We start from the raw sequence: 16,521 nt of genomic DNA on the forward strand, positions 1-16,521 counted from the left end.
TTATTAGAAAACTACCAGGTGCCCTGGCATTCTACAGCAAAGGAGTCTCCCAGTGCCTCAGCAGAACTAAGGGAGGCAGCACTGCAAGGGGCCCTAGGCAGATAAACACCCTGCAGCACCCATCAAAAAGGAGCTGAAGAAAGCTAAAGGAAAGGAAAAGCAGGCAACCTAGATTTGCCTGAAAGTCCCAGCCTTGCTCATTCCAGCCCAATGCCAGAACCCTACAGCCTCCAATTGCCAACATAAGAGGCCCCAGCACACAAAGCCAGTGACCAAGACCTAGGCTCCCCACACAAGAAGCTTGGGTCAGTGTCCTCTGCTCCCCATCAGGAAAGCTTAATTTCTTTAAAGGCCAGGGAATAAAGAAACACCATGAGTAGAAAGAAACATACCACAGATTCATATAATGAGAAGAGTGAAGATCAAGACAGAAATTGTGAAGAGGACAAAATTGTCAACAAACCCACATCTGCAAAATCAAAAGAGAATATGAACTGGTCTGAAGCCCATAAAGCCTTCTTAGAAGAGTTCAAAAAGGATTTTAAAAGTCAAATGAGAGAGGTAGAGGAGTCCTTAAAAAATACAATTGAGCAATTGGAAAAAAAAAGTACACTGAAGAAAACAAATGCCTTAAAAATACAATTGGCCAATTGGAGAAGAAAGTACAAAAACTAACAGAAGAAAACAGTATGTTAAAAATTAGAATTTTACAAATGGATACTAATGACTATGAGAGAGAAAGAATCAGTCAAACAGAAACAAAAAAAAATGAAAAAAAAATAAGTGAACACATAAAATACCTCATGGGTAAAACAACTGACCTGGAGAATCAATCCAGGAGAAACAATTTAAAAATTATTGACTGACCTCAAAATCATCATGAAAAAAAGAGCCTGGATAGTATCTTTCAGGAAATCATAAGGGAAAACTGCCCTGAAGTCCTAGAAGCTGAAGGCCTAACCATAGAAAGAATCTACCGCTGCCCGCCTGAAAAAGATCCCGAATTGAAAACGCTAAGGAATATAATGGCAAAATTCCAAAATTACCAGATTAAAGAGAAAATACTGCAAGCAGCCAGAAAGAAACAATTGAAACATCATTGTACCACTGTCAGGATTACATTGCACCTTGCAGCTTCCACATTAAAAGACCGTGGGGCATGGAACATGATATTCCATAAGGCAAAGGAGCTTGGATTGCAGTCCAGGATCAACTAACCAGCTAAAATGAGCATGATTTTTCAGGGGAGGATATGGATATTCAATGAAATAGGGGACTTCCAAACATTGCTGATAAAAATACCGGAGCTCAACAAAAAATTTGATCTTTGGGGGCAGCTAGGTGGCACAATGGATAGAGCACCGGCCCTGAAGTCAGGAGGACCTGAGTTCAAATCCGACCTCAGAGCAACACTTGACATTTACTAGCTATGTGACCCTGGGCAAGTCACTTAACCCCAATTGCCTAAAAACTAAAAAAAAAAATGATCTTCAAGTACAAAATTCAAGAGAGATATAAAAAGGTAAATGGGACAGAAAGATACAATATGTTGTTAATAAGGGCAAACTGTGTATATCCCTACAAGGGAAGATGACACTTATAACTCTTGAGAACTGTATTACAATGTTAAAGAAGTATACGTAAAGGGGGTGGATATAAGTTTACTTTGATGTAATGATTTAAAAAAATCTAATGAAGTGGGTTAAATGGATGCAAGTAAGCATATTAGTCTGATCTAAGAAAATGTACTGAGAAAGGATGAGGCACACAATGGTAAATTACATTACAGGGAAAGACACAAAAATGTATTACAGCAGAGGGAAAGAAGGGAGGTGGAAGAGCATTGTTTAAACCTTACTCTCATCAGATTTCATTCAAGAAGGGAATAACATTATCAGTTATGTATAGAAATCTAACTTGCACTATAGGCAGTAGGAAAGAAAAGGGCAAAGAAAAGGGAGGGGGGATAGAAGGGAGGGAAGAAGCAGTAAGGGCAAATGAGAAGAAAAGGGAAATGGCTAATAGAAGGGAGGTGGGACTGAAGGAGGTGGTGGTCAAAAGCAAAACACTAGTGAGTAGGAGAAAGGAGAAAGAAAAGCATAAAGAGAGAGGGGGGGAAGGATGGAGAAAAAGACACAGATAGTAATCAAAACTGTGAATGTAAATGGGATGAACTCTCCCATAAAGCAGAAGCAGATAGCAGAATGGATTAAAAACCATAATCCCACAATATGTTGTTTACAGGAAACACATTTGAAAAACTGTGACAGAAACAGAGTAAAGGTAAAAGGCTGGAGCAAAATATATTATGCTTCAGCTGAAGTAAAAGAAGCAGGGGTAGCAATCCTGATCTCAGACAAAGCAAAAGCAAAAATAGATCTTATCAAGAGAGATAGGGAAGGAAACTACATCCTGCTAAAAGGCATCAAAGAAGATGAAGTAATATGATTACTAAACATATAGGCACCAAATGGTAGAGCATAAAAATTCTTAGAAGAGAAGTTCAGGAAGTTATAGGAAGAAATAGACAGCAAAACTATACTAGTGGGGGACCTCAACATCCCACTCCCTGAACTAGATAAATCTAACCACAAAATAAACAACAAAGAAGTTATGGAGGTGAATACAACACTAGAAAAGTAAGGTATGATAGACCTCTGGAGAAAACTGAATGGGGATAGAAAGGAATGTACTTTTTTTCTCAGCAGTACATAGCACAAACACAAAAAATTGGTCATATACTAGGGCATAAAAACCTCACAATACAATGCAGAAAGGCAGAAATACTAAATGCATCTTTTTCAGATCATGATGTAATAAAAATTATATGTAATAAATGGCCATGGAAAGATAGACTGAAAAATAATTGGAAACTAAATAATCCAATCCTAAAAATAATTGGGTCAAACAACAAATCATGGAAACAATCAATAATTTCATTCAAGAGAATGACAATAACGAGACAACATACCAAAACTTATGGGATGCAGCAAAAGCAGTTCTTGGGGGAAGTTTTATATCTCTTATTGCTTGCATAAATAAAATAGAGAAAGAGGAGATCAATGAATTGGGCATACAACTAAAAAAATAGAAAAAGAACAAATTAAAAATCCTCAACAAAACATCAAATTAGAAATATTGAGAACCAAAGGAAAAATTAAGAAAATTGAAATTAAGAAAATAATTGAACTAATAAACAAAATTAAGAGCTGGTTTTGTGAAAAAAATAAACAATAAAATAGATAAATCTTTGGTTAATCTAATTTAAAAAAAGAAGAAAAGCAAATTGCTAGTATCAAGAATGACAAAGGTGAAGCTACCACCAATGAAGAGGAAATTAAAACAACAATTAGGAATTATTTTGCCCAACTATATGCCAACAAATTTGGCAATATTAATGAAATGGATACATAGTTACAAAAATATAAATTGCCCAGATTAACAGAAGAGGAAATAAAATACATAAATAACTCCATTTAAGAAAAAGAAATTGAACAAGCCTTTGATGAACTCCCTAGGAAAAAAGTCTTCAAGGCCAGATAGATTTACAAGTGAATTCTATCAAACATCTAAAGGACAATTAATTCCAATACTATATACACTATTAGGGAAAATAGGTGAAGAAGGAGTCTTACCAAATTTTTTTTATGATACAAATATGGTGCTGATACTAAACCAGGAAAAGTCAAAACAGAGAAAGAAAATTATAGACCAATTTCTCTAATGAATATAGATGCAAAAATTTTAAACAAAATATTAGCAAATAGATTACAGCAACTTATCACAAGAATAATACACTATGACCAGGTAGGATTTATACCAGGAATGCAGGGCTGGTTCAATATTAGGAAAACTATCAGCATAATTCATCAAATCAATACGCAAGCTAATAGAAACCACGTGATCATCTGTATAGATGCAGAAAAAGCTTTTGACAAAATACAACCGCCATTACTATTAAAAACACTAGAGAGCATAGGTATAAATGGAGTCTTCCTTAAATTAATAAATAGCATCTATATAAAACCTTCAGCAAGCATAATATGTAATGGGGACAAGTTAGAAGAATTTCCAATAAGATAGGGTGTGAAACAAGGATATCCATTATCACCACTGTTATTCAATATCGTACTGGAAACATTAGCTTTAGCAATAAGAGAAGAAAAATAATTGAAGGTATTAGAACAGGCAAAGAAGAAAAAAAGCTATCAGTCTTTGCAGATGACATGATGATATACTTAGAGAATCCTAGAGAATCAAGTAAAAAACTACTTAAAATAATAAACAACTTTAGCAAAGTTGCAGGCTATAAAATAAACCCGCATAAATCATGAGAATTTCTCTATATTACTAATAAAGCCCAACAGTAAGATATAGAAAGAGAAATTCAATTTAAACTTACTGTAGACATTATAAAATATTTAGGAGTCTGCCTCATGAAACAAACCCAGGAACTCTATCAACACAACATTTTTCACACAAATGAAGTCAGATCTAAATAACTGGAAAAACATCAGTTGCTCATGGGCAGGCCGAGCTAATATAATACAAACAACAATTCTAACTAAGCTAATTTGCTTATAAAGTGCCATACCAATCAAACTACCAAAAATTATTTTATACAGTTAAAAAAATAATAACAAGATTCATTTGGAATAACAAAAGGTCCAGAATATCAAGGGAACTAATGAAAAGAAAGGCAAGGGATGGTGGATTAGCCATTCCAGATATTAAATTGAATTATAAAGCAGCAATCATCAAAACTGCTTGGTACTGGCCAAGAAATAGAGTGCTGGATCAGTGGAATAGGTTAAATATGTAACACACAGTAGTCAATGACTATAGTAATCTATTATTTGATAAACCCAAAGACCCCAGCTTCTGGGATAAGAACCCAATCTTTGAAACAAGCTGCTGGGAAAACTGTAAAAGAGTATGGCACAAACTAGGCATAGATCAAAATCTCACACCATATACCAAAATAAAGTCAAAATTGTTTCATGATTTTGATATAAAGGCTGATACTATAAGCAAACTGGGAGAGCAAGGAATAGTTTACCTGTCAGATTTATGGAGAAGGGAAGAATTCATGACCAAACAGGAGATAGAGAACATTACAAAAAGCAAAAGAGATAATTTTGATTACATTAAATTGAAAAGTTTTTGTACAAACAAAGGCAATGAAACTAAGATTTGAAGGAAGGTAGAAAATTGGGAAAGAATTTTTACAACCAGTCTCTCTGCTAAGGGCCTCATTTGTAAAATATATAGAGAATTTAGTCAAATTTATAAGAATACAAGCCATTCCCCAATTGATAAATGGTCAAAGGATATGAACTGACAGTTCTCAGATGAAGAAATTAAAGAAATCTCTAGTCATATGAATAAATGCTCTAAATCACTATTGATTAGACAAATGCAAATCAAAACACCTCTGACGTACCATAACACACCTATCAGATGGACCAACATGACAAAACAGGAAAATGATAAATATTGTAGAAGATGTGGGAAAATTGGAACACTAATGCATTCTTGATGGAATTGTGAAATGATCCAACCATTTTGGAAAGCAATTTGGTACTATGCCCAAAGGGTATAAAAATGTGCATCCCCTTTGACCCAGCAATAGCACTTCTCCAGATATACCCCAAAGAGATCATACGAATTGGAAAATGACCCACATGTACAAAAATATTCAAAACAGCTCTTTTTGTGGTAAGAAAGAATTGGAAATTGGGAGGGTGCCCATCAATTGGGGAATGGCTGAACAAGTTGTGGTGTATGAAAGTGATGGAATACTATTGTGCTATAAGAAATGGTGAACACATTGACTTCAGAAAAACCTAGAAAGACTTGTTTAGTCTGATGCTGAATGAAGTGAGCAGAAACAAGAGAACATTGTATACAATAACAGCCACATTGTGTGATGACTAATATTGATAAACTTAACCTGTCCTATCACTACAAGGATCTAAGACATCTCCAGAGGCCATTTGATGGAAAATGCTATCCACATCCAAATAAAGAAGTGTGGAAGTTGAATTGCTATTTTTTTCTCTTCTGTTGAGTTTTGTTTTCTCTTTCTGATGGTTCCTCCTATTGGTCAAAATTTTTGATTACAACATTATTAATGTGAAAATATGTTTAATGTGAATGTAAGTATATAGCCAGTATCAGATCATGTGCCATCTTGGGGAGAGTGGTGGGGAGGAAGGAGGAGAAAACTTTTAAACTCAAAAGCATATGGAAGTGATTACTGATAAATCAAAATAAATTAATATAAAAATAAAAAATATAAAAAATGCATTTTTATGAAAAATTTTAATTGTTGTGTGGGAATAGGTGTTTTCTTTGAGGTTCTAATTATAGGTACTTTTGGGTTTATTTTCATCTTCTTGGTTGGTACTTTAATCATTTCTTGTATAATAAAACTTTTTCTTTTCTGTTTGATCATCCATTTTTTGTTAAGGCTTCAGGAGTTGAGTTCTACATCTCCCTTACTCTGGAGAAGGAATCAAGTTGAGGACCTGTCCATACTGCTAGTCTTTCTTTATGTCTTTTCCATCACCACAGTCACCAAAGTTCTCTAATACAAGCAACCTTAGTTGAAATGTTTTCTTTTGCAAGAGAGAAAGCAAGGAGAGGAATTTTCTTTACTCCTCAGTTAAATCAAAGGAAGTTCTCTTGTGGTGTAAGAGACCTAACTGGGGCCTTTTCCACTGCACCTGAAGTCTATCAGGTTTATAATAAAAACTCCAATATGTCTCACATAAATATTTGACATCAGAGAGAACAGTCAACCATACCTTCAAATAAATTATCTCTTAGAATATAACTTGGCAACAAAATTATATTCTGTTCAAACCATTGATCTGACATGGTGTTGTACTTTGATTATTTCTGTGCCGTTCTTTGGAGACATTCTGACTTTTCCTTCATTAAATGTCTCCAAAAAAATTTATGAGGGAGATAGCTGGTTCACATAAGGACACAACCTGAGTTCTGGAACATTGCCTACCAGAAGAAATGATATGTAAAGCTGTGATCTATGTACGCTTTTCTCCCTCAAAGATACCCTTAATTCCATTGTACTGAGCTATATCAGTTTGCCTAATGGCCAATTATTTCTTAAGAATGGACATAATTTCTCGAGGGCTATTTTCACATCCTTGTTTCTCAGGGAGTAGATCAGAGGGTTCAAGGCTGGGGTCACTATGGCATAAAACACTGAGGCTACTTTGTCTTCCTTCATAGTTTGACCCAAACCAAGAACAATGTAGATATAAACTGTAGGGCAATAATACAGGGTGACCACCATAAGGTGGAAGGAACAAGTGGAAAATGCTCTCCTCTTCCCTTCCTTAGTCGTCATCTTCAAGATGCTGGAGATGATGAAAGCACAGGACACCAGAATAAGCAGAAAATTGAAAACAGCATAGACCATGTCTGCCATAATTACCATTACATTGTTGACATAGGTTGAGGAGCAAGAGGGTGGCAATAATGGAGTAATCTCACAAAAGAAATAACCAATGACATCAGGGCCACAAAAAGACAAGCGAAGAGTCAACATGCTGTGTATTGTTGTATTGATCCCACTGATAGCCCACACTGCAGTTGCTATGAGGCAGCAAGCTGCCTTGCTCATAATAGTGCTGTAGTGGAGGGGCTGGCAGATGGCTGCATATTGATCATCAGCCATGGCTGTGAAAAGCAAGAGCTCTGCCCCCAAACAACAACTTAGGAAATAGATCTGAGCTATGCAGCCACCACAGGAAATGGTGTTCTAGGTCATTAGGTTCTGCAGCAACTTGGGCACCACAGTGGAGGCAGAGACAATATCCATCAAGGCCAAATTTATAAGAAAAAATTACATAGGAATATGGAGGCCTGGATTTAGACTGATCACAATGACAATGAGGGAGTTACCTGTAAAAGTCACTATGAAAAGTCCTAAGAAGAGGCTGAAGATGAAGACCTGAACCTGAGGATTTTCAGAGAGACTTTGTAAGGTGAACTCAGTCACTGATGAATGATTGCTTGATGCCATGTGAGTAGGTGGTCAGGTTTTCTTTTGTTAGGTTATGTGCACAAAAACCATCCAGCAATAGATTGTTTTGTTCACTAAAGAAAAAAAAACACAGATCTGAAATAAAATGAGGCAAATTAAAAATGCCTTGATACTCCAAAATCAAATTTTGACAAAGTCATCTAACTGTATTATACCACAGACCCAAAATGGAGACACATGATTTGGTTAGTGAGATCTATTTCTCCCTGCTATGTTAAGTCACACACACATGCACAAACACACATGCGTGCACACACACACACACACACACACACACACACACACACACACACACCAATCTTCCATCAGGGAAATCATGCTCTTTTTCATCTGACATTTTATACTACCTTCAGTGATTTTGTTGAAAGTTCCCCTTACTGTTCCAGCCATGGGTTGAGAACAAGTAAGTTCCATGCTCTAATTCATTTATCTGAGTCTGCAGTGTGAGGAATGGCCATGATTGGGAATTCTCTGAACTATTTACAGTCCAGAAACAAAATTGACATGCAGGATATAGAGAGTGGAGGTGCACAACTGAAAAGTAATTGAAAGTAGTGTTGTATCTGTAATGGAAACTGGGTCAGAACCAGGATCAGAAGCAGAATCTCAGAGTCATACAAAGATATTTGTTAAGTAATTAGATGCTTCAGTGCATAAAGTTTTTGACCTAGAGTTAGTAATACCTAAGTTCAAATCTCGAATCATATACTTACACATATGACTTCAACAAGTCACTTAATCTCTAACTGCTATCATGATCTTCAGTTTCATTTAAACATCAGTTTCTTCATCAATATTGTTGCCTTTCCTCTTCTCAATTCAATATATAGATAAGATGCAATTTCAACATAGAATGCAACAAAGAATCCTACTCAAGTATTCCTATTCTCATACCTGCCAGGTGGCACTGGCCCTGTTTTCCAATTTCCTCTCATTTCACCATAGCTGGACAGGTGCTTTTAAAGCATTTATCACTCTTCATGACAATGGTCCCTTGGAGGGGCAGAAATGTACATTGTCTCTAATCAATCTGCATAACAGAAAGGAGTCTTTAAAATATAATTTAAATATAATAACATATTATGTGATCTAAACTACCAAATTCAATGTTACCCCCAAGGATTTTCTCTTGTCATTTTGGCTCAACTTGATTAGTTTTCCTTTTTTCCTGTTTTTTTCCTAGTGATGTGTTCAGTGTCTGACATGATATTAATTAAGCATAAGATGAAGCTATTGCATAATGGACCGCATTATACATTAAATATTCACATTTCAATGACCTGTCCTGACATCATGTAGATAGAGCTTCTATACAAACTATCTCCTAGCAAACGGTTAATTTAAAGAAGGCACATTTTTTTTATTTTTCCTGAAAACCAAAGAATAATGGGAATGAGCTTAAATTATATCAAGGGGACACATTTGATCTAAGAAAAAAAATATTAATAATATAGATAATTGACCATTGGACAAAAACCACTGGGAAAAGGGGTGGGATCTTACCAAAAATCTGCCAACCTGTAGGTTTTAATGGAGATCTTTCTAGACTGTCAGTCATCTCCACTTTATAGCTGGTCAGAACCTTCTCATCCTTCTAAGTCTTAAAGCTAATCACAAGGGGTCATAATGTAGACATTACTAGGAAGTTGTTAGAATGGTCTGGGCCCTGAAGAAGTAAGGCAAAAGCTCACATAACAGAATCTAGAGACCCAAAAGACTAGTCCCAATTTCTATCATTGGTAGGAGACAGGATGTGGACAAAGAGCTGGCCTTCCATTAAGAGAGTCCTAAATTTAGTCCTTCCTCTGTTTAGACTCTGCAGAAGTCTCTTATCTTTTTTGTCCCAAACAAATCTAACTCTCTAAGATTATTTGAAGATGGAATGATCTTCCTTTTTAAAGGAAATACTTCATCATAAACTCCATGTTGCAAAGAAACCACATGTTTGAATAAAAAGAGAGACAGACACAGAGAGAAAGAAGCCATCTCCCTCTGAGATCACCTCCAGCTCACCTTTTGTATATCATGTTTATACATAATTGTTTGCATGTTGCCTCCCCCATTAGTGTCTGAGCTTCCAGAAGGCAAGTACTATTTTTGCCTTTCTGTGCAGGCCCAGCACTTAGCACACAGTATCTGTCACATACCAAGTGCTAATTATTTGCTGATTAACTGACTCATGTAAGAATATTTAAAATATCATTGTCTTATGAGTATTAAAAAAGCAGTAAAGGAAGAAGCATGAAATAACAGCTAGACTGCTGGGTATGGAGTTTGGAGAAATCTGAATTTGAAGCTCGCTTCTGTACTTAACTAGCTAGGGGAACATTGTTGAGTCTCTTACTTTGCCTCTATGAATCTCTGTCCCCATCTGCAAAATGGGGATAAATATCAGAGATGCCTTCCACAGGAGGTTGTTATAAAACTCCAGGGAGAAAATGAATGAAAAATGATTCACAAACCTAAAAGTACTATGTAACATCAGTTATCATTATTATTACTCAGTCATAAGAATAATGACAATAAATATGGGACCTTTGCAAATGATGATGATAGAAGATACTGAGACAAAGAGAGAGATAATACTCTTGAAAAATAATTTCATGTACATTGCTTCATTTGGTCTGAGTGACAATACCACAATATAGATAGGACATACATTATTGTTCTCATTTTGAAGCTAAAGATACTTGAGAAACAGGGTAGTTACCTGACAATTAACTACCTTTGGACATTAGGCAAATCACTTGCATTGCTGATCCTCTATTCCAACCCCTCTAAAATGAGAACATTGGACTTATAAGAAGATATAAGATATAAGGCTGTATAGTTTATCTATAAACACCATCAACACTCTAAATTTAAGGCCCTTGACTTACTCAAACTCTCACAGCAAATGACAGAGCTGGGCATAGATTCTAGGTTTTTTGACTCAGTTTCCTAACTCTTAATTCAGTGTGTTCTAGATGTCTTTGCTGAATGCAATTGAGTATTGAAATGATGCTTTCCCTGTTTACTTTTCTTTTGTTTTGTCTTTTTATGCAATAAGACAGGCCTGCAGTTTATCTTCCCCTATTAGGATATAAGCTCCTTGATAGTGGGGGATTTTTTTTTTTTCTACTCATACTTGTATTCTCAGCCCTTAGTGTGTGTGTGTGCATAAGTGTGTGTCTTTCCTCCTGTGACCAGTTCAGATGAGAGTCAGGTTAAAGCATCAGCTGTTCTTCCCTCCCATGCTCCTTGTTTGAATAGATGGGTACTTGTTCACCCTGATTATGCATGATACTTTTCTTTAACCTTTTTTACCCTCTACCCCCTTTCCTACCTATTACTTTCCCTTTCTCTTTCCATTCTTGTAAGATCATCAGTACATAACAGAATCACTCTATGAGCACTGATGATGATAAGGCAAAGAAGAAATACATTGATTATTCCTCCATATTTGAATTTAAGTAGTTTATCCTTCTTTTGTCCCTTATGTTTGTATTTTTATAATTTTTAACTCCTGTATTTGAATTTCAATTTTTTTTCATAGGTGTTCTCTTCATTAGGAATGCATGGCAGTCTACTAATTCATTAAATTTCCAATTTTTCAAATTTGGTATTATAGTTTACTGGGTAACTTTTGTGTTTTCAAAAAAAAGGAAAACTATATCTAGATATAGATATATTTTAAAAATAGAGAAGAAAACCAAATAACTAGTATCAAAAATGAAAAGGATGAATATCCAAATAGCAAAGATGAAATTGAAGGAATTATAAAGTTATTTAGCCAAATTATATGCCAATAAACTCAATAATTTAAGTGAAATGGAAGAATATTCACAAAGTATAAATTGCCTAGATTAGCAGAAGAGGAAATAAAATATCTAAACAGGCCTATTTTAGAAAAAAGAAATTGAAGGAGCCATAAATGAGCTTCATTAGGAAAAAAGACCAGGACCAGATGGTTTACAAGTGAATGCTATCAAACATTTAAAGATAAACTAATTCCAATATTAAATAAATTATTTGGAATAATGGGTAAAGAAGAGATCCTACCAAATTCCCTTTATGAAACAAATATGATATTGATATCTAAAACAGGGAAGAATAAAAACAGAAAAACAAAATTATAGACCAATTTCCTTAATGAATATGGATACAAAAGTACTAAATAAAATACAAGATTAAAGATTAAGTGGGATTTATACCAGGAATAAAGGGATTTTTTATTAATATTTTTTTTAAATTTATCAACAATCACTTCCATAAGCATTTGAGTTTTAAATTTTTCTCCACCTCCCTCACCACCTCCCTCTCAAAGACGGCATGAAATCTGATGTAGTCTGTATGCTTACATTCCTATTAAGCATTTTCACATCAGTGATGCTGTAAGGAAGAATTAGAACCAATAGGAGGAAGTACCAGAAAAAGAAAACAAAACAAAACAAAAGAAAAAATAACAAATACTGTGCTTCTATCTGTATTCAGACTCCAGAGTCCTTTTTCTGCACGTGGATAGCATTTTCCATCATGAGACCTTTGGAGAAGTCTTAAATCCTTGCATTGCTGAAGTCTATCAAAGTTAGTCATCACACGACATGGCTGTTATTGGGTACAACATTTTCCTGGTTCTGCTCTGTTCATTCAACATCAGTCCATACAAGTTTTCCAGGTTTTTCTGAAGTCTGTCTGCTCATCATTTCTTATAGCAAAATAGTATCTCGTTATTCATGTACCACGACTTGTTCAGCCATTCCCCAACTGATAGGTGTCCCTCAATTTCCAATTCTTTGGCACCACAAAAAAAGCTGCTATGAATATTTTTGGAATGCCTAAACCACCTTCCCCTGCATTGGTTTTCATTAGTTCCCTTGAAATTGTGGACCTTTTGTTATTCCAAATGAATCTTGTTGTTATTTTTTCTAGCTGTATAAAATAATTTTTGGTGGTTTGAAATTCTTTTAATTTCTTATAGATGAGTTCATCCCAAGAACACTCACACTATGATAATTGTTTACTTCATTCTATTTTATTCTCTTCTAGTTCTCCTTCTCTATACTCTTTTGTTCCTATTTATTTAAAGTTATTGCTATTTTCCCTACTTTGAACATTTTCCTTATTAATCCCCTCTCCAAGTCTAAGGTTTGTTATATTTAAAAACACAAATAGCTTCCTGAACATACCTTCCCACTTGTATTTCCTCTTTCCCTCTTCCTTATTATTATTTTATCCTTATTCAGTTGAATGTTTATGCACTAAACTCTGTGTGTGTTCTGCCCTCTTTTGACCAGTTTAGATTAAAGTTTAATTCAAGGGACATTCACTTTCCCCACTTTATCCATGTTTGGATATATGCCTCCTTGTACAAGCTGATTATGTCTTAACAAAGCTCCCATTTTTCTCCATCTCCCATTAATGCATATTCTCCAACTGCCTGTTTCCTTACATTTTCAAAACAAAACTATTTATCATTCTTTGTCTCAGTTGACTTCCTCTATGATCCCTGTGATGATAGGGTTCCAAAAGAAATCTTTTAACATTCTTTTCTATCTCCATTAGAATATAAATAGATCTACATGTTTATTTCAAAACTCTTTTTTCAATTCAGTTTTTATCAATAATATTTGAAAATCCATTTCATTCAAAGTCCATTTTTTATTCATAGGATATAATACTCACTTTTACCAGGTAAGATATTCTTGGTTGTGGACCTTTGTATTTTGCTTCATAGAATATTTCACTCCGTGTTCTCTCTTTCTTTGAAGTGATAGCTGCCAAATTTTGTTCAGTCTTGACTATGGTACTTCAATATTTTAATTCTTTCTTTCTGACTGCTTATAGATTTTTTTCTTTTTTTCCAGAAGCTCTGAGTACAGCCAATAACACATCAAGTAGTTTTTATTTTGGAATTTCTTTTAGAATGTCATCAGTGTATTTTTTCTATTTTCAATTTTCCCACTTATTCTTAAACATCTGGATATTTTCTTTAATGGTTTCTTGAAAAATGATATCCAAGTTACTTTTGCCTTTGTGGTTATGAAGTTCAAGTCATCCTGTTGTAACTTGGCTCAAGAAACATAAGGCAGATTTATAAAATACAGACCACATTTTTGAGAATTCCAAAACTCACATTGTCACTGTGAGTGAAAAAAAATATCTTTACCCCCACCCACAATTAAATGCTGATCTACACTTAGTTTTCTTTCTGAAAAACTATAAATCCCAGAGGAATTTGGGACCCATCAACTACTTCTTGGAACTCATTACATAAAAAGTCTTCAGTTATCTCACCTTCATGTATTTTCAAGGTCAGTTTATTTTTTATATCAAATGTCTTACAGTTTCTTCAATTTAATTCTTTTGAATTTATTGTAAAAATTCTTCTTGACTTTTAGAATCATTAATTTGGTCCATTATGACTTTTGGTGATTTTTGACTACAGTAGGGTTTTATACATCTCCTGTTAAACTATAGGGCTTTATTTCCCATTTTCTCTTCCTAGAGCACTAGATTTGGAATCAGGAAGCCTTGAGTTCAAATTTGGCCTCAAACACTTACTAGCTCTATTTGCCTCTGTTTCCTCAACTGAAAAACATAGATAATCATAGCACCTATATTTAAGGCTGTTGAGTATATAAAATGATATATTTGGAAAAGTGCTTAGCACGGTGCCTGGTAAATTATAGCCAGCACATAAATGCTTGTTCCTTTCCCTCACATAGTTTTCATTCTTTTATAATTATTAAAAATGCCCTTTTATGAAAACTCCTAATTGTTGTCTGGGAATACTTTTTTCTTTAAGGTTCTGATTATAGGTACTTTTTGGGGGTTATTTTCATCTTCTGGGTTGGTGCTTTAATCATTCCTGGCATAATAAAAGTCTTTTCTTTTTCTGTTTGATCATTCATTTTCGTTGCTGAGGCAACGAGTTGAGTTTTAGATCTCCCATACTCTGCAAATGGCATCAAGTTGAGGATCTGTCCATAGTGCTAGTCTTTCTTTATGCGTTTTACACCACCACAGTCACCAAAGTTCTCTAATACAAGCAGCCATAGGTGAAGCCCTTTCCTTTGCATAAGGAAAGAAAGCAAGGAGAGGCCTTTTCTTTACTCCTCAGTTAAATCAAAGGAAGTCCTCTTGTGCTGTAAGAAACCTAACTGAGGCCTTTTCCACTGCACCTTAAGTCTATCAGGTTCCTAATAAAAACTCCAATATGTCTCATATAAGTATTTGACATCAGAGAGAACAGGAAACCATACTTTCAAATAAATTATCTATTAGAATATGAGTTGGCAACAAAATGCTATTCTTTTAAACCATGGATCTGACAAGGTATGACATTTCAATTGTTTCTCTACTATTCTTTGCAGACATTCTGACTTTTCCTTCATTAAAAGTCTTCAAAAAAATTTAACGATGGAGTTAGCTTGTTCACCTAAGAATATAACCTGAGTTCAGAAGCATTGCCTACCAGAAGACATGATGTGTAAAGCTGTGATCTATGTACACTTTTCCGTTTCAGAGATACTCTTAATCCCATTGTTCTGAGCTATATCAGTTTGCCAAATGGTCAATTATTTCCTAAGAATGGACATAATTTCTTGAGGGCTATTTTCACATCCTTGTTTCTCAAGGAGTAGATCACAGGGTTCAAGGCTGTGGTCACTATGGTATTAAACATTGAGGCTACTATGCCTTCCTTCAGAGACTGACCCAAACCAGGAAGAACGTAGATATGAATTATAGGGCAATAATACATTGCTACCACAATAAGGTGGGAGGAACAAGTGGAAAATACTCTCTTATTCCCTTCTTTGCTCTGGATCTTCAAGATGCTGGAGATGATGAAACCATAGGACACCAGAATTAGCATAAAATTGAAAGTAGCAAAAAACATGTCTGCCACAACAACCATGACATTGTTGACATAGGTTGAGGAGCAGGAGAGTGGCAATAATGGCATAATCTCACAAAAGAATTCATCAATGAAGTTGGGGCCACAAAAAGACAAGTGAACAATCAATATGATGTGTATTGTTGCATTGGTGCCACTGATAGCCCACACTGCAGATGCCATGAGGAAGCAAGCTGCCTTGCTCATAGTAGTTCTGTAGTGGAGGGTCTGGCAGATGGCTGCATATCGATCATAGACCATGGCTGTGAAAAGCATGAGCTCTGCCACCAAACACCAACTCTGCTAGAGGGTAACAACTAGAAGATTCTTTTTTGTAGAAAACATTCAGCACTTATTAGTTTGTGTATTCATTGGTCTATAAGTAGGGATTGAACAAGGATGCAGTTATGCCCAGTCATTTTGCAAAGGTCAGCTACAGAGAGCCCTGGGAAATTCTGTCATCTTACCCCCTAGAGGAGCAATTAAACTATGACTTATCTTGGACTCTGTTGAAGCTATGACACTATAATTCCAGTTAAAAGAAAATGCAAGTGCTAAGTTTTTCTTT

The 16,521-nt window shown here is 35.1% G+C and overlaps 1 protein-coding gene and 1 pseudogene across 1 annotated transcript; both read right to left on the bottom strand.

The window, feature by feature from the left end:
* Nucleotides 1-7,099: 7,099 nt before the first annotated feature.
* Nucleotides 7,100-8,053, bottom strand: LOC114042148 (annotated as a pseudogene).
* Nucleotides 8,054-15,629: 7,576 nt separating this feature from the next.
* LOC114042149 (olfactory receptor 13A1-like) lies at nucleotides 15,630-16,214 on the bottom strand. Its single transcript, XM_027860821.1, has one exon. It carries the CDS (start codon nucleotides 16,212-16,214, stop codon nucleotides 15,630-15,632), a length of 585 nt encoding a protein of 194 aa, XP_027716622.1.
* Between the last annotated feature and the right edge of the window lie 307 nt (nucleotides 16,215-16,521).

Source organism: Vombatus ursinus, unplaced genomic scaffold, assembly GCF_900497805.2.
Source record: "Vombatus ursinus unplaced genomic scaffold, bare-nosed wombat genome assembly UNPS02014264.1, whole genome shotgun sequence".
NCBI classification, from domain to species: Eukaryota; Metazoa; Chordata; class Mammalia; order Diprotodontia; family Vombatidae; genus Vombatus; species Vombatus ursinus.